Here is a 25,521-nt window from a genome sequence, read left to right as displayed (position 1 = left end):
AAAGGGGACACAGAACTCCTACATACAGTTGAGACTTTGCTATTTTTCACTGAGGGGACATGGAGCTCCTGCATACAGTTGGGATGTAAGAAGACATTTGCTACTGATCCATTAAGGATTGACATTATTCCAAAGGGAGTACAGTCTAGGATACATTTTGCTGCAAGTTGTTCATAGAGAAGTTGTCCTCCAAGTTGTATCTGAACTCAGTTTTGCCATCCCATAACGCCTTATCCCCATCCAAGTTTATATTCCTTCAGTAAAACATAAAAACAAGCCCAAGGACTGGTTTTCTGTCTGTGGAGGCAAGCTAGAAAATTAGTTTTGCCTTGCCATGCAGGGTTAGAGGGACCCAAAACCTAGCAACGCTCTAGAAGGGAGAGCATAGGTGTGCCGTGCGCAACCTATTGCATAAGGGTGTGCACCCCAAAGCTCAAACACACATGCGTGTGTGTTTGTGTCTAAATATGGCCCGAGCACATTGATCTCCCTGCTGGCACAGTGAAAGGAGTGTGTAAACCAGGGATATGCAATTAGCGGACCTCCAGATGTTACAAAACTACAATTCCCATCATGCCTCTGCCTTTGGGTGTCATGCTTGTGGCTATCAGAGTCTTGCTATACCTCATGGGACTTATAGTTCTGCAACAGCTGGAGGTCCGCTAATTGCATATCCCTGGACTGTAAACACTTCTTTTATGACAGAGCCGGTAAGAGGGAGGTCTTTCCTATCTCCCCGCTGCTACACAGAGTGATAATGCTAATGCACACTTTACCAATCTTGCTCTATTGGTAAAGGTTTTTCAATAAAATAAGATTTATCTGAAACCCTGGTTATAAAATGTCATCATACCTTTCTTGGAAAAAGCTAGGAATTCTTTTATTTTCCTGTGTGAGAGAATTACCAAGTTATCATCCCATTTGGTACTATTTTCTGCATTATAGTTGTCGTTTCCATGGTCTGTGTGATCTAACAGTGAAAGCCGTAAGTTGGCAAGTGATTCTTCAGGATCAGAAAAACCAATGGTTAAGGATGCAGTATATTTGCAAATATCTGTAAAAAATTAAAATGCTTGATTACTTTTTTGTCTTTCAATTAGCAACTTAATGTTTTTTACTTTTATTTCACTCTTACTTACCATTTGTACCCCTAGTACCAATTGAGCATCCTTTAAACCCCACAGCCTACCTGAGTATTGTTGCTGACCATGTTCATCCCTTTATGACTACAATGTACCCATCTTCTGATGGCTCCTTCCAGCAGGATAATGCACCATGTCACAAAGCGCAAATCATCTCACCGCTGGTTTCTTGAACATGACAATGAGTTCACTGTACTCCAATGGCCCCCATAGTTACTAGATCGCAATCCAATAGAGAACCTTTGGAATGTGGTGGAAGGGGAGATTTGCCTAATGGTTGTGCAGCTGACAAATCTGCAGCAACTGTGTGATGCTATCATGTCAATATGGACCAAAATCTCTGAGGAATGTTTCCAACACCTTGTTGAATCTGTGCCACAAAGAATTAAGGCAATTCTGAAGGCAAAGGGTGTCCAACCCAGGGCCGATCCTAGGCAGGGTGCACAGGGTGCATTGCACCCAGGCGCCTGCAAGGGTGGGGGCACCGAAGTGGCAGAGTTCTCCCCTCCCTTCTCTCCTTGTTTGTTTCTGTCCATAACTAGTGTTCTAGACATAGGTGTGTGTCTGTCCAGAACTGATGTGTCTCTGACCATCTCTTTTACTATGTCTGCAGTCTCTGATCATCTCCTGTTCTGTGTCTGCAGTCTCTGATCATCTCCTGTATTATGTCTGCAGTCTCTGACCGTCTCCTGTACTATGTCTGCAGTCTCTGACCGTCTCCTGTACTATGTCTGCAGTCTCTGACCGTCTCCTGTACTATGTCTGCAGTCTCTGATCATCTCCTGTTCTGTGTCTGCAGTCTCTGAACGTCTCCTGTACTATGTCTGCAGTCTCTGACCGTCTCCTGTACTATGTCTGCAGTATCTGACCATCTCCTGTATCATGTCTGTAGTATGTCTGGGGGCTCTTTCTAACAGACTCTCTAACAGAAGCCCTCTCTGTGTCCATCAGAGAGGCCCAACTCCAGGTCCCAATAAAGTACTCTGCTTCTCTTCCTGTATTTTGTTTATTGTTAAGAGATCATGTAAGGATCACAGGGTAACGAAGACTTTGTGGGGGAGCATCTCTGTGGTTGAGTCATTGCCATATAAACATTTGTAAAGGGGAGGAGTTAGTATAATGACCATGCCCATGTGGGGGCGCCAGAAATATTTCTGCACCCAGGCGCCTGTGACCCTAGGATCAGCCCTGGTCCAACCCAATACTAGCAAGGTGTATCTAATAAAGTGGCCGGTGAGTATATGATATTTTTGCATGTTCTAGCATCATATTCATTGAATTTTTATGGTTATTTGTAATCATACATATTTGAAGTGATATATTTCTCATTGTTCATTTCACCCAAAGATATTTACGACTCTGTTGTCGCATTCATTTTGGCGACACCATCACAGTCAAACATAACCCTATTGATACACATAATACATTTTTCCTCACTACTCAAGGAGTTTTTGATTTTATATTTTCTGAGGCTAAGCGCACCTTTTCAGTATTATTTCTCACCAAATAGAGCCAATCACTTGAAAAAACAATCACATGATCTGTTAAGTCATTTGAAAACCTCTACACCAATCATGGTGTTTGTTTTATTCTGCCAATGATAAAAATTTTATAAAAGTGCTTGTCAAAAGAAGTCACATTGAAAACACATCACGAGTCAAGGCATGTAAGAGATCGACTTCAAAAGTGAACATTTCTTGCAGCAAATGTTGACGTTCAACACAAATATGTCTGTCATTGTAACAAATTTACAAATGTTTGGGGCATAACATTGAGCCAAAATGTGGGTCCTCATTAAAGCGGAGTTCCACCCAAAATTGGAACTTCCGCTTATCCCACTCCTCACCCCCTTACATGCCACATTTGGCATGTCATTTTTTTGGGGGGGGAGTGGGGGCTTCAGGAGGAGTGGGACTTCCTGTCCCACTTCCTCCTTCCGCCGAGAGGCTGGTTAGGCGATTAAGCTTAATCGCCTACAGCAGCCCCTCCCTGTAGGCGATCGCCTAGGACACGTCACAGGTCCTAGGGGATCTCCTGTCCAATCAGACGGCACCGGGCCGCACCGGACGCCCATGCGCAGTGCTGCTCGCGCAGTGGGTGCCTGGCCGTGAAGCCGAAAGCTGTCACGGCCGTGTGCCCACAGTTGAAATGAAGACGCCGGCCTGAGAGGGGGGGAGAGGAGCGGAGCCCCGGCCGGCGCGTCGCTGGAATGCTGGAGCAGGTAAGTGTATGTTTATTAAAAGCCAGCAGCTACACTTTTTGTAAACATAAAAATTGGCTGGAACACCCCTTTAAGAAGAGCAGAAACAAATTTATAGGCGTTACCTTAAAGGGGTTGTAAAGGTTCATTTTTTATTTTCTAAATAGGTTCCTTTAAGATAGTGCATGATTGGTTCACTTACCTTTTCCTTCCATTTCCCTTCTAAATGTTTTTTTTCCTTTGTCTGAATTTCGCACTTCCTGTTTCTCCTCAGTAAGCTTTCCCCCATCATCCGAGCTGTTCTGGCTGGGGATTAGTCAGCCAGAACAGCTTACTGATGAGGAACAGGAAGTGAGAAATTCAGACAAAGAAAACAAAGAAAAAAAACATTTCAAAGGGAAATCGAAGGAAAGGGTAAGTGAACCAACAATGCACTAGCTTAAAGCAACCTATTTAGAAAATATAAAACAAACATTTACAACCCCTTTAAGTAAAGTTAAAGTGGAGCTCCACCCAAAAGGCAAAGTTCCGCTTTATGGACTCGTTCCCAGCTCCTCATGAACCATTGTCACTTTTGAGGAGCAGAGGGGTATGTGTGTTTTTTTTATTTTTATGTTGGTTGAACTGGATGGACTAGGATGGGTTTTACTCATGTAACTATGCAACAAGACTAAGGCCAGTTTTCTCCAAGTGGGAATTCAGAAATGTTTGGTGGACCACATGATATTTTGCAGCAAAAGGTCTGTGCACTTTTTATATATTGGTATGACATTCAGCAGGTTTGCCCATAGTATGCTGCATCACTCCTAAACTAACCCATGAATTTTATTCTTTGTCCCACAGCCAATAAAAACAGTTGTTTCAGAAGACTCCGACTCAGTACCTGCTTGTGTGTGCCAAAGGCTGTACATCAAGCCAAATACATATCAGGTTTTCCCTAAGCCAACTCATCTGGACAAATAGCTTGCTCTTTTTAATGGTCCATATCTGCACAGCTCACGGTAACAGAGGGCTTTAGAGGGCTTCCCCATGACTTTTTAATCCCTTTTTTCTCCTAAATCCTAATCATCCTCCTTCAATCTGCTGATGCAGCTCTAGCCAGATCCTATAGTGATATTGATGCTGCTTTTTCCTCGTTATCTTCTACAGACATTTGAATTTTTATTCCTTTTTCATTTTTACTATCCAGCCAGCAACAGTAGCATTTGTTTTTGACAATATGTCACAAAGTTATCAGTTCTGACTTTTATTTTTATGGTTTAGAATGATGTCTTTTTTTTCAATACAATGCTGCACATTCTAAGCAGGGTTTATAAAGCTATCTAGTGTCAGAATAGAGGTGAGGCATAGATAGCAAACCTTGCAATCTGTAGCAATATTTGCTAGACAGGTCTACGTTTTGGCGCATTTGTACCATTTTTTTTTGTTTTAGATAATATCTACTATACCATTTATTTTATACATGCAGTTTAAGTCTGCATAATGCCATATTTATGAGGACTTCTACATAATGCCATATTTATGTTGTAGACTTTTAGGCAAATGCCCCACCTACTAGGTGTTTAACTTGCGCAAAGCTGCCAATATAAAAAAAAGGGGAAAAAACTGCGCTAAACCAAACATAAAATAAAAAACAAAGCAGCTAGCACTCAAACAAAGTAAAGTAAAATGGTAGAACAATAATGCAGCGCTGCATTATTGTTCTACCAAGCTGCCAATATGTACATCCGTGGGTGATGGCATCCACCCATGGATCCTAAAAGAATTAAGCTCTGTAATTTCAAAGCCATTGTTTCTAATTTTTAGGGACTCATTAATGACTGGAATAGTACCACTGGATTGGCGCAGGGCCAACGTGGTGGCTATAGTTAAAAAGGGAACAAAGTCTTTACCAAGTAACTATAGACCTGTTAGTTTAACTTCTATAGTTAGGAAGATACTGGAGTGTTTAATAAAAGACCACATGGATGAGTTCTTGCTGGAAAAAAAACATTTTAAGCAACAGACAGCATGGATTCATGAAAGACAGAAGCCGTCAGACAAACCTGTAGGGATGAGCCGAACACCCCCCTGTTCGGTTCGCACCAGAACCTGCTAACACAGCAAACGTTCGTGTGAACTTTAGAACCCTGTTAAAGTCTATTGGACTCGAACGTTTGAAATCTAAAGTGCTAATTTTAAAGGCTAATATGCAAGTTATTGTCCTAAAAAGTGTTTGGGGACCCGGTCCTGCCCCAGGGGACATGTATCAAAAAAAAAGTTTTAAAAAACGGCAATTTTTTCGGGAGCAGTGAATTTAATAATGCTTAAATTGAAACAATAAAAGTGAAAAAATTCCTTTAAATTTCGTACCTGGGGGGGTGTAAAGTATGCATGTGAAATAGAGCATGTTTCCCGTACTTAGAACTGTCTCTGCACAAAGTGTAATTTCTAATAGAAAAAAAAAGTCATTTAAAACTGACTTGCGGCTATAATGAATTGTCGGCTCCCGGCAATTCAGAGAGAATTTATTCATAAAAAAATAAAAATAAAGCGTGGGGTCTCCCCAAATTCAATTACCAGGCCCTTCAGGTCTGGTATGGATATTAAGTGGAACCCCGCCGTCAATTAAAAAAAAAATGATGTGGGGTTTTCCCCAAATATCCATTCCAGACCCTTCAGGTCTGGTGTGGATTTTAAGGGGAACTCCACCCCAAAAATCCACACCAGACCCCTTATCCGAGCACGTAACCTGGCCGGCCGCAGAAAAGAGGGGGGGGGACAGAGAGCAGACCCCCCCTCCTGAACTGTACCAGGCCACATGCCCTCAACATGGGGAGGATGTCCCCATGTTGATGGAGACAAGGGCCTCATCCCCACAACCCTTGCCCGGTGGTTGTGGGGGTCTGCGGGCGGGGGGCTTATCAGAATCTGGAAGACCCCTTTAACAAAGGGGAGTGAGTGAGTGAGAAACTTATATAGCACAACACATGCAAACTGAATTGCCTCTGGGCCCCCCTATGTGAATTGGTAATGGGGTACATTGTACCCCTACCATTTCACGAAGGAAGTGTAAATAGTTGTAAAAAAACACACACACCGTGGAAAAAAATCCTTTATTAAAAAAAAAAAATCCAGCCGTGGTAATCCACTCTCGGTCCCCGCTCCCCGCTCCAACGTTGTCGGTATCCAGCGACGGGTGATCTCCTCTCCAGCGATGAGAAGATCGTCCGGGATCCATGGTGTGTGTGTTTTTTTTACAACTATTTACACTTCCTTTGTGAAATGGTAGGGGTACAATGTACCCCATTACCAATTCACATGGGGGGGCAGGATCTGGGGGTCCCCTGTGTTAAAGGGGTCTTCCAGATTCTGATATGCCCCCCGCCCGCAGACCCCCACAACCACCGGGCAAGGGTTGTGGGGATGAGGCCCTTGTCCCCATCAACATGGGGACATCTTCCCCATGTTGAGGGCATGTGGCCTGGTATGGTTCAGGAGGGGGGGGGGCTGCTCTCTGTCCCCTCCTCTTTTCTGCGGCCGGCCAGGTTACATGCTCAGATAAGGGGTCTGGTGTGGATTTTTGGGGGAACTCCACACCATTTTTTTTTAATTTGGGGTGGAGTTCCCCTTAAAATCCACACCAGACCTGAAGGGTCTGGAATGGATATTTGGAGGGAACCCCACGTAATTTTTTTTTAAAAATTGACAGCGGGGTTGCCCTTAATATGCATACCAGACCTGAAGGGCCTGGTAATTGAATTTGGGGGGACCCCACGCTTTTTTTTTTTTTATGAATGAATTATCTCTGAATGCCGGGAGCCGACAATTAATTATAGCAGCGAGTCAGTTTTAAATGACTTTTTTTCCTTCAGAAATGACACTTTGTGCAGAGACAGTTCTAAGTGCGGGAAACATGCGCTATTTCCCATGCTTACTTTACACCCCCCCCTAGGTACGAAATTTAAAGGAATATTTCACTTTTATTGTTTCACTTTAAGCATTATTAAATTCACTGCTCCCGAAAAAACTGACGTTTTTAAAACTGTTTTTGCATTGATACATGTCCCCTGGTGCAGGACCCGGGTCCCCAAACACTTTTTAGGACAATAACATGCATATTAGCCTTTAAAATTAGCACTTTAGATTTCTCCCATAGACTTTAACAGGGTGTTCTGTGGCTTTTCGAATTTGCCGCAAACACCCCAAATTGTTCGTTGTTCGCCGAACAGGCAATGTTCCAGTCGAACATGAGTTTGATTAGAACTCAAAGCTCATTCCTACAAACCTGATTTATTTTTATGAAGAGGTAAGTAAAACCTTGGACAGAGGCATGGCAGTGTTGACGTGGTATACTTGGATTTGGCAAAAGCGTTCAATACAGTTCCGCACACACGGCTCATGTTTAAGGTAAAGTCTACAGGCTTGGAAATATCAGTTTGTAAATGGATAAAAGACAGATTTCAGAGAGTAGTGGTTAATGATTCCTACTTTGAATGGTCTAAGGTTATCAGTGGTGTACCCCAAGATTCAGTGTTGGGACCCTTACATTTTAATATCTTTATAAATGATATTGGGTGTGAGATCAAAAGTAACATTTCTGTCTTTGCAGATGACACCAAGCTATGCAGTGGAATAACGTTCTTACAGGATGTCTCCAATTTACAAGCAGACCTTAATGTCTAATTGGGCGAATATGTGGCAGATGAGGTTTAATGTTGATAAATGTAAATGTTATGTTATGCAATTGAGGGCTTAGAATATGCATGCTTGATACATACTGGGGAGGTACAACTGGGGGAATCCATAGTGCAGAAGGATTTGGGGGTTTTGGTAGATCATAAGCTCAATAATGGCATGCAATGCCAAGCTGCGGTTTCCAAAGCGAGCAAAGAGGTATGGACTCCAGAGAGAGAGATATAATTTTGCCCCTGTACAAATCATTAGTAAGACCTCATCTGGAATATGCAGTTCAGTTTTGGCCCCCAGTTCTCAAAAAGGATATCGGGGAACTGGAGAAAGTGCAGAGAAGGGCAACCAAACTGATAAGAGTCATGGAGGAGCTCAGCTTTGAGGAAAGATTAGAGGAACTGAAAGGTTTCTTCACAGTAAGAGCTGTGAAAATGTGGAATAGACTCCCTCCAGAGGTGGTTTTGGCCAGCTCAGTAGATTGCTTTAAAAAAGGCCTGGATACTTTCCTAAATGTACATAATATAACTGGGTACTAACATTTATAGGTAAAGTTTATCCAGGGGAAAATCCTATTGCCTCTCGGGGAATCAGGAAGCAATTTTTCCCCTGCTGTAGCAAATTGGAGTAGGCTCTGCTGTTTTTTTTTTGCCTTCCTCTGGATCAACTGTGGGTATAGAATTGGGTATATGGTATTGTAGGATGTTTTTTTTATTTTTTTATGGTTGAACTAGATGGACTGTGCCATAGCGGAAAAACATGGAGTATGTACTACTCTTGGTCCTGTCAGTGGAAGCTGATCAGAGATATTTATTACCTACTGAGATCGGGGTTTTAAATGTATTATCTTGTTGATGTAAGGAACCTGTTATGGAATTGTCATTCAGGAGCGAGTCGAGGAGAATAAGGAACATCATTTAAGTGTTACTTAAATGAACTGGAGAAAGTGCAGAGAAGAGCAACCAAACTGATAAGAGGCATGGAGGAGCTCAGCTATGAGGAAAGATTAGAAGAACTAAATCTATTCACTCTTGAGAAGAGGAGAATTAGGGGGGATATGATCAACATGTACAAATATATAAGAGGTCCATACAGTGAACTTGGTGTTGAGTTATTCACTTTACGGTCAACACTGAGGACAAGGGGGCACTCTTTACGTCTAGAGGAAAAGAGATTTCACCTCCAAATACGGAAAGGTTTTTTCACAGTAAGAGCTGTGAAAATGTGGAACAGACTCCCTCCAGAGGTGGTTCTGGCCAGCTCAGTAGATTGCTTTAAGAAAGGCCTGGATTCTTTCCTAAATGTACATAAAATAACTGAGTACTAAGATTTGTAGGTAAAGTTGATCCAGGGTAAATCCGATTGCCTCTCGGGGATCAGGAAGGAATTTTTTCCCCTGCTGTAGCAAATTGGATCATGCTCTGCTGGGGTTTTTTGCCTTCCTCTGGATCAACTGTGGGTATGGAGTTGGGTGTATGGGATTGTATTGTGTTTTTTATTTTGTTTGTTTATTTTTTTGAGGTTGAACTGGATGGACTTGTGTCTTTTTTCAACCTGACTAACTATGTAACTATGTTAGGCTTGAGAATGTTTTATTGCAAAAAATTAGAAGTATCTAAGACAGTGAAATAATAAAGGAGCACAAAGGAAAAGATAGGGTTCCCAATTAAAGCGGTTTTTAACCCACTTCTATAAAATCATCTTATCCCCTATGTACCATATTAAGATGTGTCCCTGTGCCTTTGTTCTGTAAAAATCTGCCGATCTGTACTGATATAAGCTGCGTTCCGGGCACACAGCTGATTCCTCTCTTCCTGCTCTCTCTGGCTCACAGCTGCAGTGGGCGGGGACAAGCCATCCCGCTGATGTCAGCGGGGAGGAGGGGGAGAGAAGACACAGAGAACTGACAATCCGCTGAGCGTCTGGAGCCGTGCTCATACAAGGTACAGATCGGCTGATTGTTTACATTAAACAGGCACAGGGACACATATTATTAAAGTACAGAGGGGATAGGATTATTTTATAGCAGATAGCGAGGAGCAGGAGCGGGGGGTGGGGGGTTAGGCACAGGTACGAACAGGGAGGGGGGAGGAGGACAGAGGACACAGACACACAGAGAGCTATAGACAGGAGAGCTGCAGCTGACGGAATCATGCAAACAGACCACGGTGTTAGGGCTCAGCAACCATGATTATCGTGGTCTGTTTTCAGAGGGAGGGTATAGCCAGGCAGGATCAGACAGGTTTTTTAGGGTATACAGGGGGTCAAATGGCACATTACAAGCACTGTGCTGTATAACATACTTTAAAGGAACAGTATCTAGTGTTTTTTTTTTGGGGGGGGGGGGGGTTAACAAACGCTTTAAGACAATTAGAAACTATGAGGAAGGGTCTTTTCAAAAGTTTGGCTGCTAGTAGTTAGTTACATTCAGCTAAACATTCTGTAATGTAAAAGATGCTTCAGTGCTTTCCCAAGCACAGGAGAATCCCTGATTGGTGACCTGGGAGCATAGCCAAAGTGCTGGGCTGCTAGTTTCCAATGTACCATTGACGTGGGACCAGTGCAGTGCTGCTCAGGTAAGTGTACATGTATACACTTTGCTCCCACTGACCACTAATGAAGGGGAGGGGGGGGGGTAGTAACCACTGACCACTAATATGGGATACACATTGCCCAAAAAAAAAGGGGGCAGAGACACACTAAAATAAAGGGGAAATATATTGACCACAATAAAAGGGGCTCATGCTGACCACCGTGAAGGGGTCACACATTGATCACAACAAAGGGTGCACAGGCTGTGAGCATAACAATGGGTGCATATACTGACCAACATAAAGGATGCATACTTACCACCATAAAGGGGCACACCAACTATCATATAGCTGAACACACAGACCACCATGAAGGAAGTATACTGACCATAATGTGCAGGAGGTCACACTTACCTCCATAAGCATGGTGGAACACAGAGAGTACTGACTGCTGCATTCTATATGCTACAATCTATATGCTTGCAACATTTTTGCTAACGCCATCTAAATCATGCCTAGTTAATATGGCATAAAAAGCAGTCTACCAAAAATTAAGCATTAGCAGGCAAAACTGCTTATGATTTATTTTTTCTTTACAAATATATTTGTGCTTCTTTATCACAGTCCTGTTTTAGGTACTTCCCAAGTTCTGCAAAACATACTAAAAGCTGAACAGATGAATGCACACTCTGCAAAGCCTAATACATTTAGTAATAAGCAGCTGGCCTCAAATAAGGACAAGATGCTCCATCTATTCTTTAGTTCACAGGTACACACGGTACACAAGCTTATTCACATTGATGAGTAGTTGATATTAGTGCAGAAGGTAAAGGGAACACATAAACCACTCCTTCTAATGAGGGGCTTAAGTTGCATAGTCTATCTTAAGCAACATCGAAACACAATAACTTCTGTACTTATATCATCTTTTAACTGCTTTTCCATTATATAGGAAGCTTTTATTTAAGGTGACCCTGTTGTGGCCTATAAAGTGCCTAAGGGAGCAATACCAATGAAGTGCAAGTGTTCTGTCAAAAAAAATAGCCAATTCGTCGAGATCTCCAATCACATCACTTCAGGTTTATGTAAACCATCAATAATTGGAGATTTTGACGAGTTGCTGTTTTCACACAATACTGGCAAGTGTGTACACTCCAATACACAAAGACTTTACTGCTTTGACAGAACAGCGGCTAAGAAGGAAAAGGTTGTCGCCAACTCGGAGGTGGGCATTTTGTTGGTTAGTATCAGGCTATCAATATCGTGTACTGGAGTGTATACGGTTGCCAGTGTTGTGTGAAAACAGCAATTCGTCTCCAATTACTGGTGGTTTAAAGTAACCAAAGTGACATGATTGAAGATCTCGATGAATTGCCTATTTTGACAGAACACAGGCACCTTGGTGGTGCATTCAAGAACTGTGCTATTCTGTAAAATCAATCCCTGAATCCTTGTGGAGTCGTTTGGATTCTACATTTACAGTATGCTGAACACAGCCTATCCATACAGTCAGTGTTAGTGGACTAGTTAGACTAGTAAAGGCACTCCTTGGAAAGAGAGGGGGGGGGGTTGCATTTGGTGGAGTTTAGATATCAATTCAGAGAAAGCTTTGCCCCAGTAACAATGTTTAACAGGCAAAGCTTTTCTGTTTCCTACCACCAGATCCAGTAATTTTTCAAGTTTCCCAGTCATCTCCTCCTTTTACTGCACGTGTGTGCTGTGGCTCTATTCATGCATAGAGGTACGCTCAGGGCAGCCATCACAAATTTTGGGGCCCCTTACACAGCTTTAGTCAGGGCCCCCCTGGAGCACAGAAGCGAAGGGTGTGCAGACGAAAAGAAGCAAGTGTAATCTCTTCTCTCCTGACGCGAGATAATAAGCAGGGGGGGGGGAGGGGTGCCTGGGGACCATCGGGCCCCTTACAGGTGTAATGTGCAAAAAATAAATAAATTAAGAAATACATAAAGATGGGAGGGGGCCAGCTGGGCCTGTAAGGGGCCCTGGGGACCATCGGGCCCCTTACAGGTGTAATGCAAAAAAATATATATTAAAAATAAAAAAAAATTGGGGGGGCCAGCCGGCCGGTCCTGTAAGGGGCCCTGGGGACCATTGCCTCCCTTAAGGTGTAATGCAAAAAATAAATAAATTTAAAAATAAAAGACGTGAGGGGGGCCAGGCGGGCCTGTAAGGGGCCCTGGGGACCATTGGGCCCCTTACAGGTGTAATGCAAAAAAAAACGGTAGGGGGGCCAGCCGGGCCCCTGGGGACCATCGGGCCCCTTACAGGTGTAATGCCTGATGGCGGCCCTGGGTACCCTGTACTCATTTTGGCCTCACTTACCCGAGTAAGGCATTCTAATAGTAAGGAATCAAGCTGAACAGCCATCAGAGATAAGGTGATCTCTACCTCTGAAGTTAATGAGTCAAATGATCAAATATATATATATATATATATATATATATGAATATATATATTTTTTTCATAAATAGTCCAACAGTTATAGTAATTTGAGGCTGCATATTGAGATTGCTGTGTAAGCCTATTGTGTCATTCTCTTTGAGGAATTTTACAATGCATTAAAAAACACTTTGGAGAAGCAACTTTTAATTCGCCACCAAGAGAAAATTCCAGGGTTCTTATGTGCTGTGACTGTCACTTGAAATTAGTATAGTTCAGACGAAAAAATCTGAAACAAGATATTGATACGCAATGATAAAACTCACCCAAGGAAAACTTCTTGGGAATTTTCTAAATTTTTCTGGACCCAAGGCCAACTGCATGATTTACCACTGGTGTGTGTCTGTGCATCCAGGCTTAACACATCACCATTGTGTACACACTAATATTTATATAAAAAAAAATATTAAAAATAATAAAAAAACAGGGAGTGAAACTTTTTGTCACAAATATACAACATTTATTGTACACACAAGGTAGGTAAAAACCATGTTCACATATTACAGTGCCTTGAAAAAGTATTCATACCCCTTGAAATTTTCCACATTTTGTCATGTTTCAACCAAAAATGTGAATTAATTGTTATGAGATTTTATGCAATAGATCAACACAGTTGCACATATATGTAAAGTGGAAAGAAAATGATAAATGTTTTTTTAAATTATTTACAAATAAATATCTAAAAAGTGTGGCATGCATTTGTATTCAGCCCCCTTTACTCTAATACCCCTAACTAAAATCTAGTGGAACCAATTGCCTTCAGAAATCACCTAATTAGTAAATAGAGTTCGTCTGTGTGTAATTTAATCTCAGTATAAATACCTCTGTTTTGTGAAGCTCTCAGAGATTTGTTAGAGAACCTTAGTGAACAAACAGCATCATGAAGGCCAAGGAAAACAGCAGACAGGTCAGGTATAAAGTTGTGGAGAAGTTTAAAGCAGGGTTTTGGTTATAAAAAATATCCCAAACTTTGAACATCCCACGGAGCACTGTATAATCCATCATCCGAAAATGGAAAGAGTATGACACAACTACAAACCTACCAAGACATGGCCGTCCACCTAAACTGACAGGCCGGGCAAGGAGAGCATTAATCAGAGAAGCAGCCAAGAGGCCCATGGTAACTCTGAAGGAGCTGCAGAGATCCACAGCTCAGGTGGGAGAATCTGTCCACAGGACAACTATTAGTCATGCAATCCACAAATCTGCCCTTTATGGAAGAGTGGCAAGACAAAGCCATTGTTGAAAGAAAGCCATAAGAAGTCCAGTTTGCAGTTTGTGCGAAGCCATATGGTGGACACAGCAAACATGTGGAAGAAGGTGCTCTGGTCAGATGAATTTAAGACAAAATTGTATTTTTTTGTCTTAAAAGCAAAACGTTATGTGTGGCAAAAAACTAACACTGCACATTACGCTGAACACATCATCCCCACCGTGAAATATGGTGGTGGCAGCATCATGTTGTGGGGATCCTTTTCTTCAGCAGGGACAAGGAAGTCGGTCAGAGTTAATGAGAAGATGGATGGAGCCAAATACAGGGCTATCTTAGAAGAACACCTGTTATGACGCGTACACACGATCGGTTCGTCTGATGGACCGTTTTCATCAGACGAACCGATCATGTGTGGGTCCCATCAGTTTTTTATCCATCGGTGAAAAAACTAGGAACTTGTTTTAAAAATATCTGATGGTTAAAAAAACGATAGAAAAATCTGATCGTCTGTGGGCACGTCCATCGGTTAAAAATCCACTCATGCTCAGAATCAAATCGACGCATGCTTGGAAGCATTGAACTTCATTTTTCTCAGCATGTCGTCGTGTTTTACGTCACCGCGTTCTGACACGATCAGTTTTTTAACTGATGGTGTGTAGGCAAGACTGAAAAAAAAAGTCAGCTTCATCGGATATCTGATGAAAAATTCCATCAGACCGTTTTCATCGGATGAACAAGTATCGGGGCAAGTACGTTCGTGAATCGGCGTATCTCACTCATTTGCATATTCGAATCGTAAATCAATGGGAGTGCCCCTTGCGGCCAGCGTAAATATGCGCCCAAGATACGACGACGTAGGAAACTTACGTTGGTCGGATGAAGTCTATTTACAGGCGTATCTTGCTTTCAAAGTCAGACGCATAGATACGACGGCGCATATGTGCACTTACGCGACGTATCTTGAGATACGTCGGCGTAAGTGCTACGTGAAACCGGGCCGTAGACTTCACCTCCGTAACATCTCTAAAATATGCCCCTTTTTAACCATTGAAATCACTAAGCAACCTATTTACTCCCTTGTTGTTTATTGCCTTGATTATTTCCCTTCACTGGCCTCCCATTGCCCAACAAATAAACTTCAAAACAATAACATACAAAGACCTATACAACTCTGCCCTGAGCTACATCGCCATCTTGTCTCTAATTATCACCCAAATCATCCTCTATCACCCAATGCTCCTCCCAAGACTTCCTGCTCTCAACCTCCCATGTCTCCTCCCATGCTCATCTCCAGGACTTCTCCAGAGCCTCTCCCATCTGTCTGGCTATCTCCTACTCTGTACACTTTTAGGCTATCCTTGAAAAATCATCTCTTCAGGAAAGCCTATCCTGTCTTCAGTTAATAACCAAATCTTCTATTTTTACCATCAGTTCATCCTTCAGTTATTATCGTTTGTTCCATCAGTCCGACCAAATTAGATTGTAAGCTTGCATGAACAGGGCCCTCCTAACCCTCTTGTATTTAATTGTATTATTACTGTATTGTCTCTCTTTACAGGCATACCCCACTTTTAAGTACACAATGGGGTTTATTTACTAAAGCTGGAAAGCGCAAAATCAGGCTCACTTCTGCATAGAAACCAATGAGCTTCCAGGTTTTATTAACAAAGCTTAATTGAACAAGTTGGGGTTAGAAGCTCATTGGTTTCTATGCAGAAGTGAGCCCGATTTTGCGCTTTCCAGCTTTAGTAAATAAACCCAATTGTGTACTGAAAAGTGCCTGTATATTGTAAACTTCTGCGCAAACTGTTGGCGCTATATAAATCCTGTATAATAATAATATTTCACAACTATGGCAGCCAGGAAAGCTAAATATTGTTTAACTATGTAATTGCAATGTTTTGTGATTTAAAAAAAAATCAAATAAATTGAAAGGTAAATCTTGCAAGATAGAAAATGTGCATTAAATATCATGATTTTACTGATTATGATTGTAAAACACAATTTATTTTAACCAAATAATTCTATTCTAGTCAAAATTGAACCAGCAGAGGGAGACAAGCTAAGAAGTGACTTGAAAAAGTAATGCAGTCTTATTTTGTTTTCATATGTGTTTTAGACACGGATGTTAAACTGAGCTAAAACATCTTCATATATCTTTAATCCTAGACAGCGATTTATTGTTTCAGTGCAATAACTAACTAAGCACTATGCATTATGGGAAAAGCATGATGTTATGGTCCCAAACTTGAAATATCAAAATACACTAACATATTTAAAACAACACACATATGAAAATAGTTTGTATGTCACATAGCATCCAGATTACATGTATTGCTTTCTATTAAGTACCCATAAACCTATCAATACAATATCATAATTCTATCTTGGTCCACCCGGCAGCGGCCTAGGTGCGCGTTGACATCATCACCCGGCCTCAACTGCTCGTGTTCAGCTGGCTTCTCTGGTAAGACTAAGCAAGCACTAATCTTCCTATACAGTGGGGGAGATGTGGACCAAATTACAGTGGGGGAGATGATTGTGGATTAAGGTTGGGAGATGTCTGTGGATATTACAGTGGGGGAGATGTCTGTGGATATTACAGTGGAGGAGATGTCTGTGGATATTACAGTGGGAGAGATGTCTGTGGATATTACAGTGGGGGAGATGTCTGTGGATATTTCAGTGGGGGAGATGTCTGTGGATATTTCAGTGGGGGAGATGTCTGTGGATATTACAGTGGGGGACATGTCTGTGGATATTACAGTGGGGGAGATGTGGACCATATTACAGTGGGGGGAGATGTCTGTGGATGTTACAGTGGGGGAGATGTCTGTGGATATTACAGTGGGGGAGATGTCTGTGGATTACAGTGGGGGAGATGTCTGTGGATTACAGTGGGGAGATGTCTGTGGATATTACAGTGGGGGAGATGTCTGAGGATATTACAGTGGGGGTGATTGTGCATATTACAGTGGAGGAGATGTCTGTGGATATTACAGTGGGGGAGATGTCTGTGGATATTTCAGTGGGGGAGATGTCTGTGTATATTACAGTGGGGGAGATGTCTGTGGATATTACAGTGGGGAGATGTCTGTGGATATTACAGTGGGGAGATGTCTGTGGATATTACAGAGGGGGAGATGTCTGTGGATTTTACAGTGGGGGAGATGTCTGTGGATATTACAGTGGGGGAGCTGATTTTGGATATTACAGTGGGGGAGCTGATTTTGGATATTACAGTGGGGGAGATGTCTGTGGATATTACAGTGGGGGAGATGTCTGTGGATATTACAGTGGGGGAGCTGATTTTGGAAATTACAGTGGGGGAGATGTCTGTGGATATTACAGTGGGGGAGATGTCTGTGGATATTACAGTGGGGGAGCTGATTTTGGAAATTACAGTGGGGGAGATGTCTGTGGATATTACAGTGGGGAGATGTCTGTGGATATTACAGTGGGGACTATATATGGTGGTGACCCAAAAAATGTATGTGCTTTATAATTAATCAAAATGAGTCGATTAATCGATTTAAAAAAATCGATTAAATAAATATATATATATATATATATATATATATATATATATATATATATATATACACACACAGTGCTTGAAAAAGTATTCATACCCCATTGAATCTTTGAACATTTTGTCATGTTATGACCTAAAATGAAAATGTATTTTGTTGGGATTTTATGTGTGGTAGACCAACACAAATTGGCACATAATTATGAAGTGGAAGGAAAATGACAAATGGTTTTATTTTTTTTTTACAAATAAATATGTGAAAAGTGTGGCATGCATTTGTATTCAGCCCCTCTGAGTCAATAATTTGTAAAACCACCTTATGCTGCACAATTATAGCTGCAAGTCTTTCTGGGTATGTCTCTACCAGCTTTGCACATCCAGAAAGTGACAATTTTGCCCATTCTTCTTTGCAAAACAGCTCAAGCTCTGTCAGATTGAATGGAGAGCATCTGTGAACAGCAATTTTCAAGTCTTGCCACAGATTCTCAATTGGATTAAGGTCTGGACTTTGCCTGGGCCATTCTAACACATGAAAATTTGATCTAAACCATTCCATTGTAGCTCTGGCTGTATGTTTAGGGTCGTTGTCATGCTGAAACGTGAATCTCCACTGTCAGAATACAATAGCGCAGTGGGGGAGTCCCCTGCATCCACATCACTTTTGTGGATTTGAGGACCTGTCATTTTTCTTTCTTTTTTATTTTCCTTCAATCTTCTAGTTAAACCCCCCAAAAAAACTGTGCATCTATATCCTATTTTAATCCAGGAAATAGACAGTGACCCATGATAATGTCCGAACAAGGATGGTCCCATCCTTCTGGAGAGATAAGCAGATGAAAGCATTGTAAAGCTGGCCACAGATGGTTCCAATCTTGGCCGGTTCAGCAGGGACCAGCCAAGATTCGAACCATCTAGGAGCATGCTGATTTTACCCAAGTCATTGTGTACAACCAGCATGTTGGATTTTTACATGCAGTTATTGCCAGTGGCTATAGCCTAGAACCACTAGCAAAAATCTTCTAACAGCTCTGTGGGAGGGATTCCCCCATCAACAATGACTATGTTGATGGGGGAATTGAGAAATTTTCTTCTGCAACCCATGGCTGCAGAAAAAAAATTGCACCCTCTATGGCTAGCTTTAGAAAAGTTAATACTGCGTATTAAGTACCTGTCAGTGTTAGGCCATATGCCATGATGCAGGAAAGAAAATCGATTGATTCCCTCCTGCGGAGCTAATGTGTTCTGGTGGACGGGGGGGGGGGGGGGGGGTTGGGAGCCGCCCCTGCTGGGAGAACACAGTGATTACTGCTAGCGGCTATAGCTATCAATAATTGCATGTATAAATCCAACAACCTGTGCCGGTCCCTGCTGAACCAACTGCGATTCAAACCATCTATGGTCAGCTTTACACTAACACATCATTTTACATGCATACACTTAAGGATAAATATCTAATACTAGGTCCAACTTAAAATACAGTATCTGCTTTTTATTGATGAGTGTCTGGCCGGTGGACGTGAGTTAGTGCTCTGTTTATCATAAAAAATATGCAGAAAACATATAGAAGAAATGTCAAAGAAAGCAAAGGATGATATTTTGTACTACATTAAATACAATTTAGTTATTACTTAAATTTTACCATACAAAATAATGTGCATTATAGATGTAATATTAAATAGCCAGAAGCACACCTGAATCTGATGAGCAGTCTCCACGAGACTCACTCTGTGCATTTTCCAAAGACTGTAATGACCTGGTGTGTGGAGTCAACATATCCAGCTCATCAAAGGCATCCTGGTCACTGTCACTGAATTCAGACATTGCAGATTGTCTTACGGTTTCACGCAAATTGCTTGGTTCAGAGAATGCTGGAGAAAAAACACAGATGATTTTTTCAGACAGATACAGTAAATACATATTTGAAGAAAAATTGTAGTGTACAAACTAGCCATATTTTTTCTGGATAGAGTTAGACCCCACACACACTAATAGATTTTCTGCAAATTTTTGTTTTGAATTGTTTGCAATCAGGCAGGCCCTTGTACTACATGGTTTTGGTAAATCTGAAGACAAAAATCTAATAGTGTGTATGGGGTCTAAGGAAAAGTTACAATCTATGTCAGGTATTTATTGTTTGTCCAGTGCACAGCAATGCAACCTGACCAGTGGCCATCTATGCAGCCTGACCAGTGCCCAGCAATGCAACCTGACCAGTGCCCATCTATGCAGCCTCACCAATGTCCATCTATGCAGCCAGACCAGTGCCCAGAAATGCAGCCTTACCAGTGCCCAATCCAATGCAGCCTGACCAGTGCCCAGCAATGCAGCCTCACCGGTGCCCATTCATTGCAGGCTGACCAGTGTCCATTCAATGCAGCCTGACCAGTGCCCATCTATGCAGCCTCACTAGTGCCTATCTATGCAGGCTGGGTTCACACTAGTGCAAATTGGATGCACGTTTCCCTGCATCCAATTCGCATGACAGCAAATTGTGACTGGCTCTATATGGAGCAGGTTCACACAACTTCGGAGTGACTGGGGAGTGGATTGCACAGAGGTCATGTGAGTCTTTGGCGCCGCTTCAGTGCCGAATTCAGGCAAAAATTATTTGTCCCAGAAACAGAGAACAGGGACGCATCGGACCCCTGCTGCGAGCCGCATGTGACTTTGGTGTGAACCCAGCCTAAAAGTAGTTGTGAACATACTATGTTATAGACACTTTCTAATACAGTTATAAACTATGCAGGAACAATAACGGCTTTGTTTCCATTTTGGATAGAGTAAGGAAGGATCATAACCCCTGTCAGTTTATTTTTGTCATATGTGTCCCAATAGGGAGATTTCTCTTTACTTCCTGTGCTACAGTCAAAACAGGAAGTGAAAGAAAATCCTTGCAAATTAAGGGAACCCCATGGGGATCCCTAGGTCACCAGAACTAGTGTCCATATTGAAAGATTCCCTCTATTACTTTTCGGGGGGGGGGGGGGGCTAACCCAAAGTTTAGGGTTTTCTTTTATGTTCACTTTCAATGATAATGGTAAACAGGACAAACAGAGAGGGTGAAAAGTGGCAGAGACAGCAACAAAAACTGTCAGGTGTCCTAATCCATCTCCACTCTGTCCAAAACTAAAACAAATTTTTGCTTTTAGTTATACTTTAAGGTAACATAGACTTTAACCACTTAAGCCCCGGACCAAAATGCTGCCTAAAGACCCAAGGTGTTTTTACAGTTCGGGACTGCGTCGCTTTAACAGACAATTGCGCAGTCATGCGACGTGGCCCCCAAACAAAATTGGCGTCCTTTTTTTCCCCACAAATAGAGCTTTCTTTTGGTGGTATTTGATCACCTCTGCGGTTTTTATTTTTTGCGCTATAAACAAAAATAAAGCGACAATTTTGAAAAAAATGCAACATTTTTTACTTTTTGTTATAATAAATATCCCCCAAAAACATATATAAAAACATTTTTTTCCCTCAGTTTAGGCCGATACGTATTCTTCGACCTATTTTTAGTAAAAAAAAATCGCAATAAGCGTTTATCTATTGGTTTGCGCAAAATTTATAGCGTTTACAAAATAGGGGATAGTTTTATTGCATTTTTATTAATTATTTTTTTTTTACTACTAATGGCGGCGATCAGCGATTTTTTTCGTGACTGCGACATTATGGCGGACACTTCGGACAATTTTGACACATTTTTGGGACCATTGTCATTTTCACAGCAAAAAATGCATTTAAATTGCATTCTTTATTGTGAAAATGACAGTTGCAGTTTGGGAGTTAACCACAGGGGGCGCTGTAGGATTTAGGGTTCACCTAGTGTGTGTTTACAACTGTAGGGGGGTGTGGCTGTAGGACTGACGTTATCGATTGTGTCTCCCCTATAAAGGGGATGACACGATCGATGCGCCGCCACAGTGAAGCACGGGGAAGCCGTGTTTACATACGGCTCTCCCCGTTCTTCAGCTCCGGGGAGCGATCGCGACGGAGCGGCTATAAACAAATAGCCGCGCCGTCGTCCCGGATCGCTCCCCGAGCAAACCCGACCGCCGCACGTAGCTGGGGGGGTCCCGATCGGACCCCCCACCCGCTAGAAGGCAAGGACGTACATGAACGCCCATGTGCCTGTACGTGCCATACTGTGGACGTATATTTACATGCGGCGGTCGGGAAGTGGTTAAAGCAGTTTTGGCTGCATTTAGTCACATTTACACATGTTTAGATGTGTTAAGCCATGTTAGAGTTTCTAATCAGATCCTGGATGCATTGCATTTTATTTTCTCTAAATACAGCTAAAATGACTGCACATAAATGCAGATAGAAGCACAATTCTGAATGATACATTAAAAAATCATTACATGTATTTTTATGTGCATTTTAGAATACACAAAAACACATGTGTCAGGGAAATGTATTGAATCCAATAAGCCTGTTCACATCTGCCTTGCCTTGCTAAAAATGTGGTATGTCCAATTTTCTGTGCATTCTCATGCGTTGTGATCTCCAATAGAATGATGAAAATTTGTGTAAATGCGCTACAATGCACAATTAACAATACATTGGACAAAAGTGGACACATATAGATGTGAAACCAGCCTAAGGCCCCATACACACGAGAGGATTTATCCGCAGATACGGTCCAGTGGATTTCAGAAGATTTCTATGCGATGGCGTGTACACACCATTGCATTGAAATCCGCGCTGAAATCCTCTGGCGATGACGTGTCGCGCCATCGCCGCTATTATGACGCGGCGACTGGCGCGACGCTGTCATATAAGGAATTCCACGCATGCGTCAAATCATTACGACGCGTGCGGGGAATCCCTTTGGACGGATGGATCCGGTAAGTCTGTACAGACGAGCGGATCCATCCGTTGGAATGGATTCCAGCAGATGGATTTGTTGTGCATGTCAGCAAATATCCGATCTGCTGGAATCCATCCCAGAGGAGATTTCTCTGCGGAAACAGATCCGCTGGCGTGTACACACCATAGGATCTATCCGCAGAAACCCATTTGCTGGGATTTATCTGCGGATGGATTCTATCGTGTGTATGGGGCCTATGGCTTAAGAATTAAAGATTTTTCACTTGGCTGGATCTTCTTTTATCTATCTGAGTTAAATGCAAGAAAATATGCATTTTATCTTGAAAAGAGCATTAATTGTCAAAATCTGGCTATCTACTTAGAGCAAACTACTGATAACCAGAATTTCTAAGTATCTTTAGCATTAGCCATCTGCTACCTGTGTAAAAAGAAGTAGGACAGGCCAAAAATTGAAGGCAATTTTTATAGACATGTAATGCTGCTGTTCTGTGAAATTACACTCTTCAGCTTTTCAGTTATCACTACTAAAAAAAAATCAAAATTGCTGCAGATTTCAGAACATAAAAATGAAAATGTGCCTGTTCAGAAACTTGCAATGAAGCATATCATTTAAAGTCATTGTAAAGGGCAATTTTATTAAATAGACATGATATACTTTCCTGCTCTGTGCAATGGAACTGCACAGAGTGGCCCCAAGTCTCTTCTTCTCAGTGTGCCACCATAGGAAGCCACTTCCTATGGTGGGACACCTGTGAGCTTGACCCACGAGCTGCGCTACCATAGACACAGACTGTGCAGCTCGGCCCCCAACCCCAGCTCCCTTGTCACAGAATGACAGCAGCAGGAGCCAATGGCTCCCATTGCCTCAGCAAAGTCTGTGAGAGTGGGGAGAGCTGCTACAGATGGGCACAGCGTTGGATCGAGTGTGTGTGTGTGTGAGCGGGGGGGGGGGGGGTTGAGGGGATATACTGCTACCGAAACATTTTCTACCTTAATGCAGGGAATGCATTAAGCCTTGTACACACGATCGGATATCTGATGGAATCTAATCTGATGGATTTTTTCATCGGATATCCGATGAAGCTGACTTTCGTCAGTCTTGCCTACACACCATCGGTCAAAAATCCGATCGTGTCCAACGCGGTGACGTAAAACACTACGACGTGCTGAGAAAAATGAAGTTCAATGCTTCCGAGCATGCGTCAACTTGATTCTGAGCATGCATGGATTTTTGACCGATGGATTTCCCCACAGACGATCGTTTTTTTTTCTAGCGTTTTTTTATCCATAGGAAAAATTTAAAACAGGTTCTATTTTTTTTCACCGATGGAAAAAAAAACGTTGGGGCCCACACACGATCGGTTCGTCCGATAAAAACGGTCCATCGGCCCGTTCTCATCAGACACACCGATCGCGTGTACAGGGCTTAAGGGTAAAAAATGTTTAGGCTTTAGAACCACTTTATGGTTTATGTTTTTATTATTATTATTATTATTAACAAAGTTAGAAAATGACAGTCACTCTAAATGAGTGAAATTGCACATACACAAAATGAAAAGAAAACTCTGTGCAATGCATAAAAATAAACATACAAAGAAGTTGAGTATTATGTTGTTCTTAAAACAGTCTGAATTGCATACCAAGCAGCAGAGCTTGATGACCCTTATTCATTATATGTATTATGATATTCATGACATAAATCAGAGGACGAGAAAAAAAAAATGAAATGTACAGCAATCATAAAGAAAGGAAAAGAGGGATCATAGAAATAGAGGAAAATAAAAGAATATGGGGGACGAGTTTACTCTGGATATAAAATTACAGAGAGTACGAGAGGGAGAGAAGTAGAGCTATTGACAACCTCTACTCCTCAGTTTCTCCAAAGAGGAATAATGCATACATATATACCAAGTATTGGTACATTTTCCCCACTTATCGAGCTCTTTGGCTCGCATCTCCTCCATAAGCAGAATAGTATTAATCTCGTTCGCTCAAGAAGAAAGGGGCGGGGCAACCAAATTCTTCCAATATTTGGATATTATTTGTCTAGCTGCGAAGTGGAAGAATTTTAGTAGGCTGGATTTTTGGGATTTAATCATGTCCGGGACAATGGACAATAAAGCTATAGTGGGGGAGGGGGTGAGAGGTTTATCGTAGATCTCTGCATAGATCTTGAAGATCTGCGACCAGAAGGGGCGGATGGTGTCACACTCCCACCATATATGAAGATACCTTGCTCTCTCTGTATGGCATCGCCAACATGTGTCTGCGGCTGATGGAAATATCTGGTGGATGGTGACAGGATCCCGATACCATCCAAACATTTGTTTGTTATTTTTCTCTTGAGCGTAGCCCGATATAGAAGATTTGTGGGTAAAGGGGAATGCTTTGAGCCAATCTCCTGTGATGACCTCAAATGCCAGCTCCCTGGACCATAGTTTAGTGAAGGTGGGAGGTATATTGTCGATGTGAGCCAGTATGAGTTTGTATATTTCTGATAGAGTGTAATGGGGGACCTCAGGTAAAAGATACAAGCTTTCAAATTCTAACAGAGGTCTATTAATCTGTTTCGAGGCAAATAATGTTTTACAATAAGTGGATAAGTGGAATTTTGTAAGCCAATTTATCGTTGAAGAGGTAGCTGTAGGGTTGACTATGTAGGATCCAAGGGACGCGTGTACAAATGAGTGTGCCATGGGCCATGTGGATCTGTCATAAGATCCAAAAGTCGACATCCCTCTACTCTTAGGAAGGGAAATGTTATTGAATAGCTGTGTTAAGGTGTTTGGGTCCGTGGAAAACAAGTAGCTATCTCTCTTAGGGTACAAGACTTAAAGGACTGCCACTGTTAGAGGAGGAGAGCGTTGCCAATGATTTATATGTGGACTCACAGCCCCTGAGTAGAACTCGGAGGTCTACGGGAGACATGTCTTGCTCCACCAAGATAGAAG

The 25,521-nt window shown here is 42.0% G+C and overlaps 1 protein-coding gene across 1 annotated transcript in view; it reads right to left on the bottom strand.

Annotated features, from left to right (window-relative positions):
• Window positions 1-25,305, bottom strand: part of LOC120930421 — a 48,534-nt gene extending 23,229 nt beyond the window's left edge. Inside the window, exons 1-3 of the mRNA XM_040341608.1 lie at window positions 24,831-25,305; window positions 19,435-19,611; window positions 854-1,054 (exon numbers count right to left, since the gene is read on the bottom strand). Coding sequence (XP_040197542.1) covers window positions 854-1,054; window positions 19,435-19,611; window positions 24,831-25,305 — 853 coding nt within the window. The remainder of the gene's footprint in view (window positions 1-853; window positions 1,055-19,434; window positions 19,612-24,830) is intronic.
• Between the last annotated feature and the right edge of the window lie 216 nt (window positions 25,306-25,521).

Source organism: Rana temporaria, chromosome 3 (genome assembly GCF_905171775.1).
Source record: "Rana temporaria chromosome 3, aRanTem1.1, whole genome shotgun sequence".
NCBI lineage: Eukaryota > Metazoa > Chordata > Amphibia > Anura > Ranidae > Rana > Rana temporaria.
Note: the sequence above shows the minus strand (reverse complement) of the source record. Positions and strands in the feature narration are given on the sequence as shown.